The sequence below is a fragment of the Herpailurus yagouaroundi genome, unplaced genomic scaffold (assembly GCF_014898765.1).
Source record: "Herpailurus yagouaroundi ecotype Mexico unplaced genomic scaffold, PumYag 162, whole genome shotgun sequence".
In the NCBI taxonomy this organism is placed as follows: domain Eukaryota; kingdom Metazoa; phylum Chordata; class Mammalia; order Carnivora; family Felidae; genus Herpailurus; species Herpailurus yagouaroundi.
In genome coordinates, this window is record NW_024412403.1 from 10,738,086 (window position 1) to 10,752,970 (window position 14,885).

At 49.5% G+C, this 14,885-nt stretch overlaps 1 protein-coding gene across 1 annotated transcript in view; it reads right to left on the reverse strand.

Moving 5' to 3' along the window:
* Window positions 1–9,076: 9,076 nt before the first annotated feature.
* Window positions 9,077–14,885, reverse strand: part of CLIC6 (chloride intracellular channel 6) — a 43,884-nt gene continuing 38,075 nt past the window's right edge. The window contains exon 7 of the mRNA XM_040484975.1: window positions 9,077–9,389. Coding sequence (XP_040340909.1) covers window positions 9,228–9,389 — 162 coding nt within the window. The 3' untranslated portion in view covers window positions 9,077–9,227. The remainder of the gene's footprint in view (window positions 9,390–14,885) is intronic.

Below are 14,885 nucleotides of genomic sequence, written 5' to 3' on the forward strand. Positions count from 1 at the left end.
TCAGCTGACCTCAACCCGTGCGTTGGGTACTGGGTGGCAGACTTCTTCTGGAAAGGCCATTACAGATTCTCCAAGTCATCAGTGACGGGAGAATCCTGAGATAGCCCCCAGGATCCCTAGACCCCAGTGTGCACGCCTCGCATAATTCCCCCACCCTTAGCCGGGGGGCGGGGGGGGACGGACAGGACCCGTGAACACCGGTGGAGGGTCATTCATCTGAGCAGGCTACATCATATGGCAAAGATGAAGGGAGTTTGCATGTGTTATTAGAGGCCTTGCTCTGTCAACTCTCCTGAAGGACATTATCCTGCATGGACCTGACTTCATCAGATGAGTGAGGGACTACAGGTCAGACTTAAAAGAAGTCGGAGAGTTCTCAGGCAGCGGAGACATTCTTCTGCTGACCTGGCAGAAGCAAAGGGCCACATTAAGGAGAGAACTACGTAGGGGGCAGTGATGGATGGTCTCTCAAAGCGGAAGGCCTCAGTCTCACAACGGCAAGGACCTGAATTCCGCTAACGACCAGTGACTTTAGAAAGGGATCCCCGGGCCTCAGATAAGAATCACAGGCCTGCCTGACACCTTGACTGCAGCCTGTGAGACCCTGAGCAAAGAGCCCAGCTCTGCCGTGCTGTGGGACTGCCACAAGTCAGCAACCATGGGCCGTGTTAAGCTGCTCAGTTTGAGGTCATCTGCTGGTGGCAGAGAAAACCCGTACATCGCCCTAGAATTGCAGAGAGAAAATGCGCCCCACGTTTTCCCCACCGCTTCTCCGTATCCATATTTTCTGGGCCCACTTTTCCCCGTCAAGGCGAATGTTCAAAGCAGGCTGCTGTATGGATGGGGGAGCGGGTACTGAGAAGGCCTCCCAACGTCGCTACACCTGGCACCTTTGGGTTAGAGAAAGTCCGGTTGATGCCGTAGAAGGCGTTCTGAGAAAAAGTAGCTCATTAGACCCCTTTGTGGGGGGTTACCATCCTTCATATTAAATGACCAGGTGCTTAGATATCTCTAGTGTAGTCACAGGCTGCAGAGATATTCCTAAATGGGGCAAGTGACTCTAACCAGAAAGCAAAACATCTATCCGTAATCACTAACCCAGGCAGCTAAACGGGCCTGAGCTTAGAACCAGACCTGGGGCAAGGGCTGCTCGTCTGTGCAGGGAGGCCCTGTCCCCAAGCATTGTGGCTACTGACGCTTAACGGCCTCGCTGGCTCAGGGTTGACAACTCATCGGTGGGCAACTTCCTGGGATTACCCACCATCCGATCCCTGCGTTGGACAGAGGAGGAGACTGAGGCCCCGGAAGGTTGGCTGCCTCTCCCAAGCCCCCACCCCAGTCAGAAGCAGCAGGGGCAGGACCAGCCCGCAGGGCTCTCAGCCATTTCCCATCTGGTCACCTTTCCTCTAGCACAAAATGACCCAAGCGCTGCCCGTTGGTTAAATCAGCCCTCAAGCAGACAGACCCTGGCTCAGTCTGTACCTCTCTGTCCCTGCTCCGGAAGCACAAAGCCGGCTCCCCTGGGCCGACTTGCCTCCCCCTGCCTGTGCTGTCAGCTCCGGAATCCCCAGGAACTAAGTAAGGATGAAATGGCCCGGTCACTCCAAGATCCAGACCTCCCTGGGTAAAGCTTCCTGGGGCCGCAGTAACAGAGTACCCCGGAGTCAGGGGCCTTAGACGACAGAAATGTATTCCCCGGCTGTTCCGGAGGCCAGGAGTCTGAAATGGAGGTGTTGGCAGAAACGTGCTCCCTCTGAAAGTTCTAGGGGAGGACCCTTCCTTGCCTCTTCCGGCTTCTGCTGGCTGCAGACAAGCCTGGGCAGCCCGTGGCTGGTGGCTACACCACTTCTGTCTCTGCCTCCACCTTTACGTGGCCCCTTCCCTCCGTGTCTGTACGTCTCAGTGTCTTCTGTTCTTATAAAGGCACCAGTCATATTAGGTTTGGGGTCCACCCAGATCCAATAAGACACCCAAATCCAATAAGGCCTCATCTTAATTTTACTAATTCCATCTGCCAAGACCCTCTTTCCAAATAAGGCCACACTCTGAGACTCTGAGTGGGCACGCATCGGGAGGGACACTATTCAAGCTGGTATAGTCGTGTTATATGTATGCTCAAGGCTAGTTCAACCAGCTGCCCTGAGAGTAGAGATAGAATGTAGGTGCAACCCCTCCATCACTCCCCTCCCCGGCCCACCCCCACCAGGACTCGTCACCCAGACCCAGAAATTAGAGACTTTGGGCTTGGAAATAGCTCAAAGAACATCCAGACACCGGAGGCACAAGAGAATTACCTGGGAAGATTTTGGAAACACCAGTGTCCAAACCCAGCCCCAAAGATTCCAATTCGACTGGTCGGAGGTGTGGCTTGCACGGTCGATCATTTTTAAAGCACCCAGAGGATGGTAACATGAAGTCAAGATTGAAAACCCACCAATCTAGCCCAACGGCTTACTTTTTGGACGAACGCTTGAAGCAGGCAAAAGGTTAGCCATTCCCTCCCCTCCATTCACTGCTATCTCCAAACTAGAAGCTGCCAGTTCTCTGACCGGAATGTCCCGCTCCCTCTAGATGGTACAAGGCCCTGAAGTCGACAGAACAGGGTCTCTGCGGTGGTCTGCACCCTCCATTCATGAGAAAGAAGCAAGTAAGGCTCCTCCAGGCCCATGAGGCAAGATGGCCGTCCCCTCACTGCGTCGCAATGCACACCCAGGGCCCAGGGGACCGCATACGCTTGTGCAGGCTTTGCAAACTGTGAATGCTGTATGAATGTGCTTTATCACTTCTCTTATTTCATTTGTGGCAGCATCCCCTCAGCAACCTTGTACACATCTAAGTGCCCACTTGCCCGATTGGTCTCCATTGTACATATTCTTAGGCATCTTCCTGGCCACCATTCTCTTTTCTCATTGTAACCACACATTTTTTAAAAGCAAGAAGTGGGGTGCCTGGGTGGCTCAGTCGGTTATGCATCCGACTCTCGGTTTGGGTTCAGGTCACGACGTCAATGGTTGATGAGTTTAAGCCCTGCATTGGGCTCTGGGCTGACGGCACAGAGCCTGCTTGGGATTCTCTCTCTCCCTCTCTTTCTGCCCCTCCCCCTCTCTCTCCCTCTCTCTCTCTTTCTCTGTCTCTCTCTCTCTCTCTCAGTAAATATAAAACTTTAAAATACATTTTAAAAAATGAAATAAAAGCAAGAAACATTTCTTTTCACTTCTTTGTCATCTTTTTTCCTACTCACTCCAGGACCATACTCGATACAACAAATTCTTCTCTCCCCCTGCCTGAGCTAGCAAAAAATCCCAAAGTATACATTGGAGGCCCATCCAACATCCAAAGCACTGCCAGATGACCCTAACGTTTTCTTTCAAAGAATATTCTTTCGGGACTAGTGACTCATTTGTGAACTACACGAAACACGCACGCACACGCATACATACATACATACAGAAAATAAGACGAAATAGAAATGGAAAGATTCCGATGGAGGCAAGACCAGGCCCGCCGTCCCGTCTCCTTTCCAACCCTAGATGCCTCCCTAACCCATTTTCTCCTTCCTCTTGGCTCCGAACTTGGTCGAACCCAAGATGACGAGGAGGGGGAACCCCGTGACAGGACCAGGCCTCAACACCTCAGCCTCGGACAGACTGAAAGGTCAAGAGGCAAAAACCCTTGTTAAGATAACTTCTGTTTTTCTTTTGCTTCTTTTATTCCAGTCCACACCGTTGGGAAAGTGGGTACACATGTTTAAGAAGACCACTGGGTGCATACATTTCAAAAACTCTGCCACATCACGTGACCAGCCGGCACTGCCCAGAGCTCACAAGCCGTCCAGCGCCTCTGGAGCCCACGCCTGCCATTCACAAACCTCAACACCAGGCAATTTGTAGCTGTGTCTACTTCTTGGGCTTCCTGAAAGACCCCTCAGGCACCAGAAAGTACTGACATACCTGTGGTGTGAGCCACAGTCACCTCCACCCCTGCGGGGAGTCCCCCACCCCCCCCCCCCCCCGCCTTCCCTCTTCCTCCTTTCCCTTCTTCCCCTTCCTCCACCTTCTTCTTCCTGTGAGTCCTCTTCTGGAAAAATCCAAGGTCTGCCTCCCTTTCGGCTCTTTCATTTCTTCTGAGCAGAAGGCTGTGGATAAAATCCTTCCTGGTCCACTTCCTGTGCGGTTGCAAGGAAGGTGCCTTCCGGTTTGACCACCGGCTGTCCGACGGCCTTCCTTTACTAAGGAGCACTTCCAAGAAATCAGCACCCCAGGATGCAAAACAGTGCAAAGCACCTCGGGGAGGGTCGAGGCTGAGCCCCGGGTCGCTTGGCAGGTCTGAGGACTGGGGGCCAGTCGGTGGGAGCCACATCCAGGCTCCCTGGCCGCTTTTTGATATAGTTCTACGGTAAAATCAATGGATGGATTTATTGAGTGCTTGGCAACTGATTGGGGAACAACTAAGTAGGTTGTCAGACTTGGCCCCAGCCCTTGGCCCCAGCCCAAGGCACAGGCCCTCCATCCTTGCGTGCGGGCGAGTAACCGAAAGGAGGTTTGTGGGGACACAGCCCGGGCATGGAGGTGAGACAGCGCCTGCCCCCACCGACCACGGCCCCCTCCTTCCAAGCCCAGGGCTGTGAGCAGACCACAAGGCAGCTCAGGGAGGTGTGCCGGCCCGAGAGCCAGGGCTGGTGAGGAGAGGAAGCGGAAATCTCAGACGCCGCAAGGTTTCTCATGATCCTAGGGACTTGTCCCTTCCATGAAACCCTCATGTATCTCTGAGCCGTCAGGGCGTTGGGCTCCAGGAGGGAGCACCGGGCTCGTGGGCTTGGAGAGGAAGAGGCCAAGGAGGGGCCCGAGGGGCCTTGGCTCCTGAAACCCATGAAACAGTGCCCACCCCACCCCCATCTGGTTTCACAAACAGGAAGTGGCTGAGTTGTGTTTGAGGTAGTCTTGACCAGGAGCCTCTTGTCCTCGAGAGCACTTTCCGTGGTTGGACAGAAAGCCGCAGGAGAGAGCAGAAGCCGCACCACAGACATCCTGCAGCGCATCAGAAAATACAGCCCGACTTGGGTGTGGACCTTCTGGAAGCTGGGCAGAGACCATCAGGAGCATTTTACGCTTTGCTTCTCTGGCCCTGGAAAGCCCCTTTGACGGGTGGGCTGCCCTTGAATGACCCCAGGAAGGCTGGACTGGGTATGATGTCCTGAAGCTGAATCTGCATCAGACCAGGGTGGGGGCGGGGGGGTGGGGGGGGGGGGGGGAGGATGTGGGTCAACCCAGCTGGTACCTGCCTGGAGCCCGAGGTGGGATGAGACCCCCGCCCCCTGCCCACTTCCGGGCATGAAAGGAAACGCCACCTAGTGGTGAGAATGAGGACAACGGGGCCTGGGTGGACGTCCGGCTGTGGCTTGAGCACCGCTCACATTGATTTCCCTGCTTTTCCACGACTCAGGGCCTCAAGCACATGTCACACAACTGAAAACTGTGTCTCGGGGCCAGATGGGAAGGGTCCCGATGGAGCCATCAGCCCACTGTGGAGTCCATCCGGTTCCCAAGGTATCTGGACCAGCCCACAGTGACTTACCAAAGGGGACAGCTGAGCAGTTAGTGGCCACCATCCCATGAGGAGTTGGGGGGGGGGGGGGGGGGGGCTTCGTTAGCCGGAAGCAGGTGGTCAGGGCATAACTGCCTTCCCCTCCTGGAGAAAAGTTCAAGGTCCTATAAACCTGTCCATTTTGACAGGACCCATATAAGAGAAAATACAGGAAAACATTAGGCGTAGGAGAACTAAGCACACCGATTTCTCCTTGACCTCGAGCTATCGTTCCCATTTTCCAGATAAGAAGAGCAAGACTCCAGAGAGATCAAATGATTATTCAGACGTGTCAGAGGTATCGAGGGCAGATTTAGGACCCTGCGTCTGCTGCTGTTTGGTTTTTGGGTGTTTTAAACATCACCCCTGCTTCAAAGCTCCTCACAGGGAAGAGGTTAGTACCATGTTGAACTTGTTAGCACTTAATGCCAGATAAGGGAAAAGCAAGCAAGCAAACACAAACCTCAGTGCTATTTGAACACCCTTTTACAAAACCAAGGAATGTCCTGAGCAATGACCATTGCTCTCCTCCTGGTATGATGATCCGGGGCCCTGAGGGAATCTGGAAGATTTAACGGCTTCCCAGGGCCCTAGCAGGTGTACGTAAAGTATTTAGTAGTAGAAGGTTGGCGCTTCAGAAAGGAGCCTGACTCAGGTTCCCAAGCGTTAGCCAACTGGAAGGACGGCTTTGCCGGGGACAGAGCCCAGCAGGTTAGCTGAGTAGTGGGTAATCCCCGGCCAGCCTCTGATGGCCACTGGCCTTGTCCACTCGCCCTGGAGTACATCAGGGAACCCATCACGGAGGGGAGGGAGAGGAAGAGACGGGGAGCAGATGTCATCAAGAAACTTCTCAGGAAGCCTCAAAGTGGGGATTCATTCACTGAGTGCCCTCAGTTGCATTCTGTACGGTATGTTTTGAAAAACAAGCGTATTTTGTTTCAGAACCGACATTGTGATAAAGACTTTAAGCCAGCGAACAGCCCTGGAATATTTCTCACCTTCCCCAGAAAGGAATAGCCTCTTAGGGGCCTGTGAACGGGCCATGGAGGTAGGAAAGAGGAGTGGCTGCTGGCCAGGGACTACCCACTTTGCTACAACCACAGTGAAACCTAGAACAGTCTGAGGACCTCGGCTGTGGCCACCTGGACAAGGTCGGGTCATACATATCTTTTCTGACCTCTGTAAGTCTCCATTAAAATGCCTTTGTGGCTCACAGTACAAATACAGATTATTTCTAATTTCATTACCAACCAAATCTCTGGTTTGACATTGCTCTCGTCGTTTTAAAGGAAGCCGTCCCTGTCCATTTTGTTTCTTGACATCTAAGTGAGGCAGGCAAAGCGAAAAAAGATCAAAGATCTTGGTTTCACGTACAAGCGCCCAGAGAACAAATGTTTACGTAAAAAGAAAATTGAGCACTCAGCATCAACCAAATGCTACAGCCAACTGGACAAGGGGATTTCTGTAAAATGTATATAAACGTCAAAGGAACACAGTCTGGCCGCGAATGCTCAGACCCAAAGGGTTCTTGATGAGTATCTGTACAGAACCTGCCGTGTTGTCTCCTCGCCTTCAGGTGGAGCCAGGAAGCCCAGCCCACACGCACGGCAGGTGGAAGGCTGGCTGCAGGGGACGGTGGCGGGGAAGCCACAGGTACACCAGAGCACTCTCTGAGCCGACAGTTTCCACTTCCTCCCCAACTTGACCAGTTACCAGAACTGCCCAAGAGTAGTCACCACGAATCCAGCCTTTCTGGAGTTTCCCTGCCCGACGTCAAAATGCCACTGTAAAGGGCAAAGAAGCAACGACGACCAGGCCAGCCCCACACCGCATCACTGCCGAAGAAGCCCAGTGTTGGGTCTGAGACAGGGCGACCCTTGGAAGGAATCGAAGCGTGTTTGGCCCACACTTCATCCCAGGGCGGGAGGATTCTCCAAAGTGCAGCTGTGAGCTGCACCTCATGAGTCGGGGGGTCTCCTGAGCGGGGTGGGGGGAGCGAGAGAAGGCATCAGAAAGGAAACTGGAACAAAAGACACATGACTGGCCCTCTCCTCTCCCGCCTGCCCTGAACCCAGAGGCAGCTGGCATCACCAGGGCGGAAACAGGGCAGAGAAGGGACGCCCCACGGCTCCCGGTCCCCACTGGTCCCTGTGGGTCCTGGCAGGTCTCTGGACTCCAATTCTCCACCTGTGAAACCTGTTCGCAAGCTTCCTCCAGCAGCCCTTCAGTGCCGAACCTTTTTGTGTGTCTCAGGTCCCCTATGGATGATCATCAAGGCATTACTAACATGTCCCGTCACCAAGTTCATATGAGTGGAGTCGTATGCCGTGCGAGTGACTGTGAGAGACTAACAAACGGGAAGAGGTTCACCAACAAGTTATTAGCAGTTATTTAGGTGGAGTGAAATTTTAGGCGATGGTTTTTCTTCCTTAGACTCTCTGACATCGTTTTAAAATATTGGGGCGCCTGGGTGGCGCAGTCGGTTAAGCGTCCGACTTCAGCCAGGTCACGATCTCGCGGTCCGGGAGTTCGAGACCCGCGTCAGGCTCTGGGCTGATGGCTCGGAGCCTGGAGCCTGTTTCCGATTCTGTGTCTCCCTCTCTCTCTGCCCCTGCCCCGTTCATGCTCTGTCTCTCTCTGTCTCAAAAATAAATAAACGTTGAAAAAAAAATTTTTAAAAAATAAATAAAAATAAAATATTAAAATAGGCATGTATCATTGTGTGACTACAAAAACAATCTTTTCATTCTGAAGAAACTTAAACTCCTATTTTGGGGGAGAGAAACAAGCTGTATATGACTATGAAAACTATCAGGGACAGACCAATTTTTTAACTGTTGAAGGAGGAATTGAACCCACATCTAATTTGCTTTGAAACTGGAAGCTCAAGGGGCGCGTGGGTGGCTCGGTCGGCTAAGCGGCTGACTTCGGCTCAGGTCATGGTCTCACGGTCCGTGAGTTCGAGCCCCGCGACGGGCTCTGTGCTGACAGCTCGGAGCCTGGAGCCTGCTTCAGATTCTGTGTCTCCCTCTCTCCCTGCCCCTCCCCTCTTCATGCTCTGTCTCTCTCTGTCTCAAAAATAAATAAATGTTTAAAAAAAAAAAAAAACTTAAAAGAAACTGGAAACTCAAAACCACATGCCCCAACATCGTGAGTTACAGTGTCCGCGAATGCCAAAGAAGTAAGTTAATGTCAACTGGACAACTGGTATGTGTCACAATAGATACTGGTATTATTCAGATACACAAGTGAGTTGACAAGTCACAAGGCCATGTATCATCTGGGTTGAGTGGATCTCACTACGATATGGTGTTATTAAAATATGGGCACGATGGCTATGGGAAGGAAAACAAAAGACCACTCACAAAGAATACATTCTTTTTTTTTTTTAATTTTTGTAAATGTTTATTTTTGAGAGAGAGACCGACAGAGAGTGAGTGGGGGAGGAGCAGAGAGAGGGGGAGACACAGAATCCGAAGCAGGCTCCAAGCTCCAAGCTGTCAGCATGGAGCCCGACCCGCGAACCGTGAGATCGTGACCTGAGCCGAAGTCGGACGCTCAACCGACCGGGAGCCACCCAGGCGCCCCACAAAGAATACATTCTCATCACAGCCTAGCTCGTACCACTGAGAAATAAGACAGCTTCACTTCATTCTTTTTGCAACATCTGAATATGCATGTTCAATCTCCTGGTCGGCTGGACACGTATTCATGAACTCGTCCCTAGCATAAGCATTGTTCAAGTATCTCCAGATGCCAGTCATTTCAGAAGGAAATTCAAAATCTCTGTATCTCTTGGCCACGATCTGAAAATCGAGAGGAAATAATCAGCAAAGGAAAAACCCACTAGTGTAGGCCATCAGATCAGACAATCCATTCTTTGGAGGTGTGTGATGTATTCTCTTTCTTGAGTCCTGACGCATTCTTCCTAAAGCCAGTCAGGTTACCCCAAATTACACGTCAACCTTGCATAGGGCATACGGGCGATGGGAAAGCTCATGAAATTACTGGGCTGAAAACAGAGACTCCACACAGCCCTGCCCACCAATTTATCCCAGATGAATTGGGATCCACTGGTCCGAATTTGGTCTCTACTCGGGTGGACTTCTCCTCGTGTTGCTGGCAGTTTTGACTTTGTGTGTTCTGCTTGCTGTGTTATTTGGTGCCCAAAGATTCGCGAAGACCTTCCCTTTAGGTTGTGCTGGGATCACCGTGAAATGCTCTCTTTTTCCTACTTGCTGAGCCTCACCTCCTGAAATCCCAGATATCTGCGCATATTATTTCTGCAGATTTCCATCATTCTGTCACTGAACACATCACCTCATTGTCAACAAATGGACACAAATCCTTGTCCTCCCGGAAATGGTAGACGTGAGGACAGGGCAATTGAGAGTGAGCATCATGGGAATGACAACAGTGGGGGATGCTTCCTCTGACTCCAGGGGCCCCGTTGGGGAATTCGCCACAAAGGAGGGTGATACTGTGGGAGACGCTATCAGTTAGCTGGGGCCACTGTGACAAAGTACTACAACCCGGGTGGCTTAGAACAACAGAAGCTTCTTCTCTCACGCTCCTGGAGACCAGAACTCCAAAATCAAGGAGTCAACAGGACACATTCCCTCCGGAAGTTCTAGGGAAAGGTCTCCTCTCTCCCAAGCTTCTGGTAGTTTCTCCCTCTGTGTGTCTCTGTGTCCAAATTACCTTTTTTTTTTTTTTTTTTTTTTTATAAGGACACCAGTCCTATTGGATAAGGGTCCCACTCTACTCCACTATGACCTCATCTTAAGGAATTACATCTCCGAAGATACCATTTCCAAATAAGGTTATGTCCTGAGGTGCTGGGGATTCGGACTTCAACATATGAATGGGGGTGGGGGAGGCGGTGCAATTCATCCCCGAACAGGAACCCAGAGCCACAAAGGCCTTTTCTGCGTTGTCTCCTGTTGCATTGGTCTCTGGGATGTGTGGCTGAACTGAACATGGGACTTCACACAAATTAGAAGACCTTGGGACCTGATTATGCAGATTTTGCAGGCTAGAAGCCACTGATGCAGCAAAACAAGACCAGATGCCTGTCAGAAACCCTCCTCAATCGTTTAATATCTTGCTTCAATTCAACTTTAGGGATATTAATGTTAAGAATTCCTTGGGGCGCCTGGGTGGCTCAGTCAGTTGAGCGTCCGACTTCGGCTCAGGTCATGATCTCGCGACCTGTGAGTTCGAGCCGCGTGTCGGGCCCTGTGCTGACAGCTCAGAACCTGGAGCCTGCTTCGGATTCTGTGCCTCCCTCTCTCTCTGCCCCTCCCCCCGCTCATGCTCTCTCTCTCTCTCTCTCTCTCTCTGTCTCTCTGTCAAAAATAAATAAACTTAAAAAAAATCTTTTTAAAAGGAATTCCTTTTATGTATTATTTTATTTATTACTCCTGGTTTATCTTTGCCTATTTTTTTTATTTTAACAGTTTTTTAACGTGTATTTGCTTATTTTGAGAGAGAGAGAGAGGGAGCATGCACACACACACACACACACACACACACACACACACGGGGGAGGGGCAGAGAGAGGGAGAGAGAGAATCCCGAGCAGGCTCCACACTGCCAGCACAGAGCCTGATGCCGGGCTGCATCTCATGAACTGTGAGATCACGACCTGAGCCAAAGCCCGGAGACAGAAGCTTAACCGACTGAGCCACCCAGGCGCTCCTAATTTTTAACATTTCTGAGAAAGTTTTTTTTAAAAACAATTTTTTTTTACATTTATTTTTGATAGAGAGAGACAGAGCACAAGTGGGGGAGGGGCAGAGAGAGAAGGAGACGCAGGATCCAGGCTCCGAGCTGTCAGCACAGAGCCTGACGCGGGGCTCGAACTCATGAACTGTGAGATCATGACCTGAGCCAAAGTCGGACGCTTAACCGACTGAGCCGCCCGGGCGCCCCTCTGAGCAAGTTTTTTAAGTGTCTGCCTCCTATAGAAGTGATCTTCTTTTTATGGTACATTTTCTGAATTTAATACTTCGTTTTCTGTCTTTCTGTGTTTGTGTATGTTTCTTTTTCTGGTAACTTCGAAGCTTATGGTCTGTTTTAACTCCTCCTGTGGTTTCCTATATAACTTTATCGATTTTTTTTTTTTTTTTAACGAGTTCAAGCCCCGCATCAGGCTCTATGCTGACAGCTCAGAGCCTGGAACCTGCTTCAGATTCTGTGTCTTCCTCTCTCTCTGCCCCTCCCCGACTTGTCCTCGGTCTCTCTCCCTACATAGCTTTAAATAACAGAGATTCTCTATTTCTTGACTTGTCAAGTTTAGATGATATCTACTCACTCCTGATTTTGACAAATAAGGAAATTAGTACAACTACAGTTTTTCCTCTTTCTTCTTCCTTATCTCCCTTCCATTGGTTGTAAAAACATCCAAGTTGACTATGTTCTGATTCTGTTCTGTAACTATTATAACATTGTTTGGTCTTAGTTCTGTCTTTGGATTTAAATAGGTTCTATGTTTATCACCAACCCTTTTAACCACCCACCTTCTCTGTTCCGGGGTTCTTACTTTCAGCATCATTTTATTACTATATTCATCATAAAGAAACTTTATTTTAAAAAGAAAAAAAAAAAAACCAGCCCAGGAGTACTTAATTTGTTAAGACCAGAAGCCCAGCTAAAAACAATTTACCTGGATAGGAAATTCTTACATCATGCATTCTTTCCTTTAAGTCTCTGTAACTATTAAACCACTGTTTTCTGGCTTTAATGTGGTCATGAAGACATAAGAGGCAAGTCTGAATTTCTTCCCCCTGGAGACGGCTTTACTATTTATTACTAATATTACTGGTATTATTCTTATTATGGTCTGGACACCCAGAGTGTCCTATCTGACCCCTAAAGTTCAGTAATTTATCAGGTATGTCATCGTGTGTTGATTATTCTGGACTATATTTTTCCAAACATGGCATGTTGCTTAAACTGAAGGTTCAGATCATCCTTTAGTTCAAAATAAATTTTCCCTTCTTCTTTTCTTTCCTTTCCTTTCCTTTTCTTTTCCCTTTCCTGTTCTCTGGCTCCTGATTATATACATCTGGGAAATTGCTGAGCATTTTTATCCCTGTGCTTGTCCATTCAATTTTGGAAACTGTTCTAGGGCTTACCCTCCAGACCCCTGGCAAATTTCTGCAATGTCTTGTTCTATGTCTCGCTTAAATGTACCTTATTTCTGAAGCTATTTTTTAAATTTCTTTAACATTTATTTATTTTTGAGAGACAGAGAGAAACAGAGCGCAAGCAGGGGAGGGGCAGAGAGAGAGGGAGACACAGAATCTGAAGCAGACTCCAGGGTCCGAGCGGTCAGCACAGAGCCTGACGCGGGGCTCAAACTCACGAACCTCGAGATCATGACCTGAGCTGAAGTCGGACGCTTAACTGACAGAGCCACCCAGGTGCCCCTGAAGTTACTTCATTTGTCTTTAAGGGTTTGGGTTTTTTTTCATGATTTCCATGTCCTCTGTGATATTATATATATTTTTTGATATCTTGTTCCTGTCTCTGAGCTTCTTCTCGAAAGATCCATGTTCTTTTTCATGTCTCAGAGGCCACAGAGAAGTATCTGACTCGAATGTATTCTCATCTACTGGAGCAGTGCTTCATCAGAAATGTGTTTCTCACCTGCCTTTTCCTTTTTCTGTGCCTTCTCTTTCTTTTTTTCCCCCCTCCCTCTTGATCATCTCTACCCACATAGAGGTCCCACTTGGATTCTTTCTGGTTATTAATCGTCTTTTAATGAGGCAGATCTACTGGAGTTAGCATTTCTTTTTTTTTTATGTTTATTTATTTTTGAGAGAGAGAGAGAAAGACAGAGCACGAGCGGGGGAGGGGCAGAGAGAGAGAGGGAGACGCAGAATCTGAAACAGGCTCCAGGCTCCAAGCCACCAGCACAGAGCCCCACGCGGGGCTCGAACTCATGGACCTCGAGATCGTGACCTGAGCCGAAGTCGGCTGCTCAACCGACTGAGCCATCCAGGCGCCCCCGGAGTTATCACTTCTTAAAAATACTGTGGAGGGCAAAGAGAGTGAGACAGGGTAGCTGCAAGACCAATTTGGATGTTTACCCTCAAACACTCTCTCACCAAACACTGCTCTATGCGCCGCTCCACAGACAAATTAGGGTTAGGGTCAAGGTCAGAGTCAAGGTTAGAGTTAGGACACCCTCCACTCCGAGGCTCTCAGATTAGGCAGGAGGTCACCACGGCTAAAAATAAAGCTCAGGAAATTTACAGTCCCTCTTTTGACGGGTTCCAGGACTGTTTCTTTCCTCTGCTCGGCAGCCAAAAGCACATTCCCTCTCTCCATCTCCTCTCCCTGTTCCTTCAGATTAGGGGATGGACGGCAGGACACAAAGATGACGCCTCTGCATGGTTCCTCCTTCAACTCTGCCTCCCCGGAGACCTCAGATGGAAAATGATCTGCGTGGGGCTGTTTCCTGCTTCTCTTCTCATGGCCCCGGTCCTCAAAGAAGCCTGGGTTGGGCATTTCAAGACTGTACTATTTACTTTTAGAGAAACCTGAACTTCACTAAAGATAGAGAGAAACCTGCCTCAGCCCTGTGACACCTCACACCGGACAACGTTTCTTAGTCTCTGAACTGGTATCCTGTCCTATTCCCGTTTTATGAAAGACGAAGCTTTGCTCTGTTTTTTTTCCTATTGCTTGTGTTGGGTTTTAAGAAGGAGAATCAATGAAAAATTCCTTTACTCTCTCATCTTTTATCATACATTCTTTTAGACGGAGTCTCATTTCCTTTCAGAAGGTATTCCATCCTGAAAGATTATTAAGCTATTTTGGTATTTGGGATGTCCAATGGCGTTGGAAGATTTGGCTCTCGGGTCAAATATTGGGCTGTTTTATTTGACTCTCAAGTTTACCCCCTTTTAGTTCTACCGAAATCTAAAATACTCTTTCCTCATGGGAGATGAACAAGTGGCAATCAGTGCTGAACGGTCGGAGCATCTCTCCTGCTTCCCCCAACCTCCACGTACCGCTGTGAGGCTACACTGGTCATGGCAATGACTACAACACGTTCGCTAAAGGGACTAAGCCAAAACACAACTATGTAAATATCTGGTTGGAAACTGGCTCCCAAATAGAGGAGGTTTTGACGAGTTGAGATGCTTTCGTTACATTTTAGATGCTGGGGACCCGGCAAAACTATTGAAAAAAACATTCGCTTGAGGGCTCAGCCACATCTTCAAGGCTTGGATTGCAAGTTGGTATCCCTCAAGCCCAACAAGGAAGAGAGAAGAAGGAAGAGAAATGGG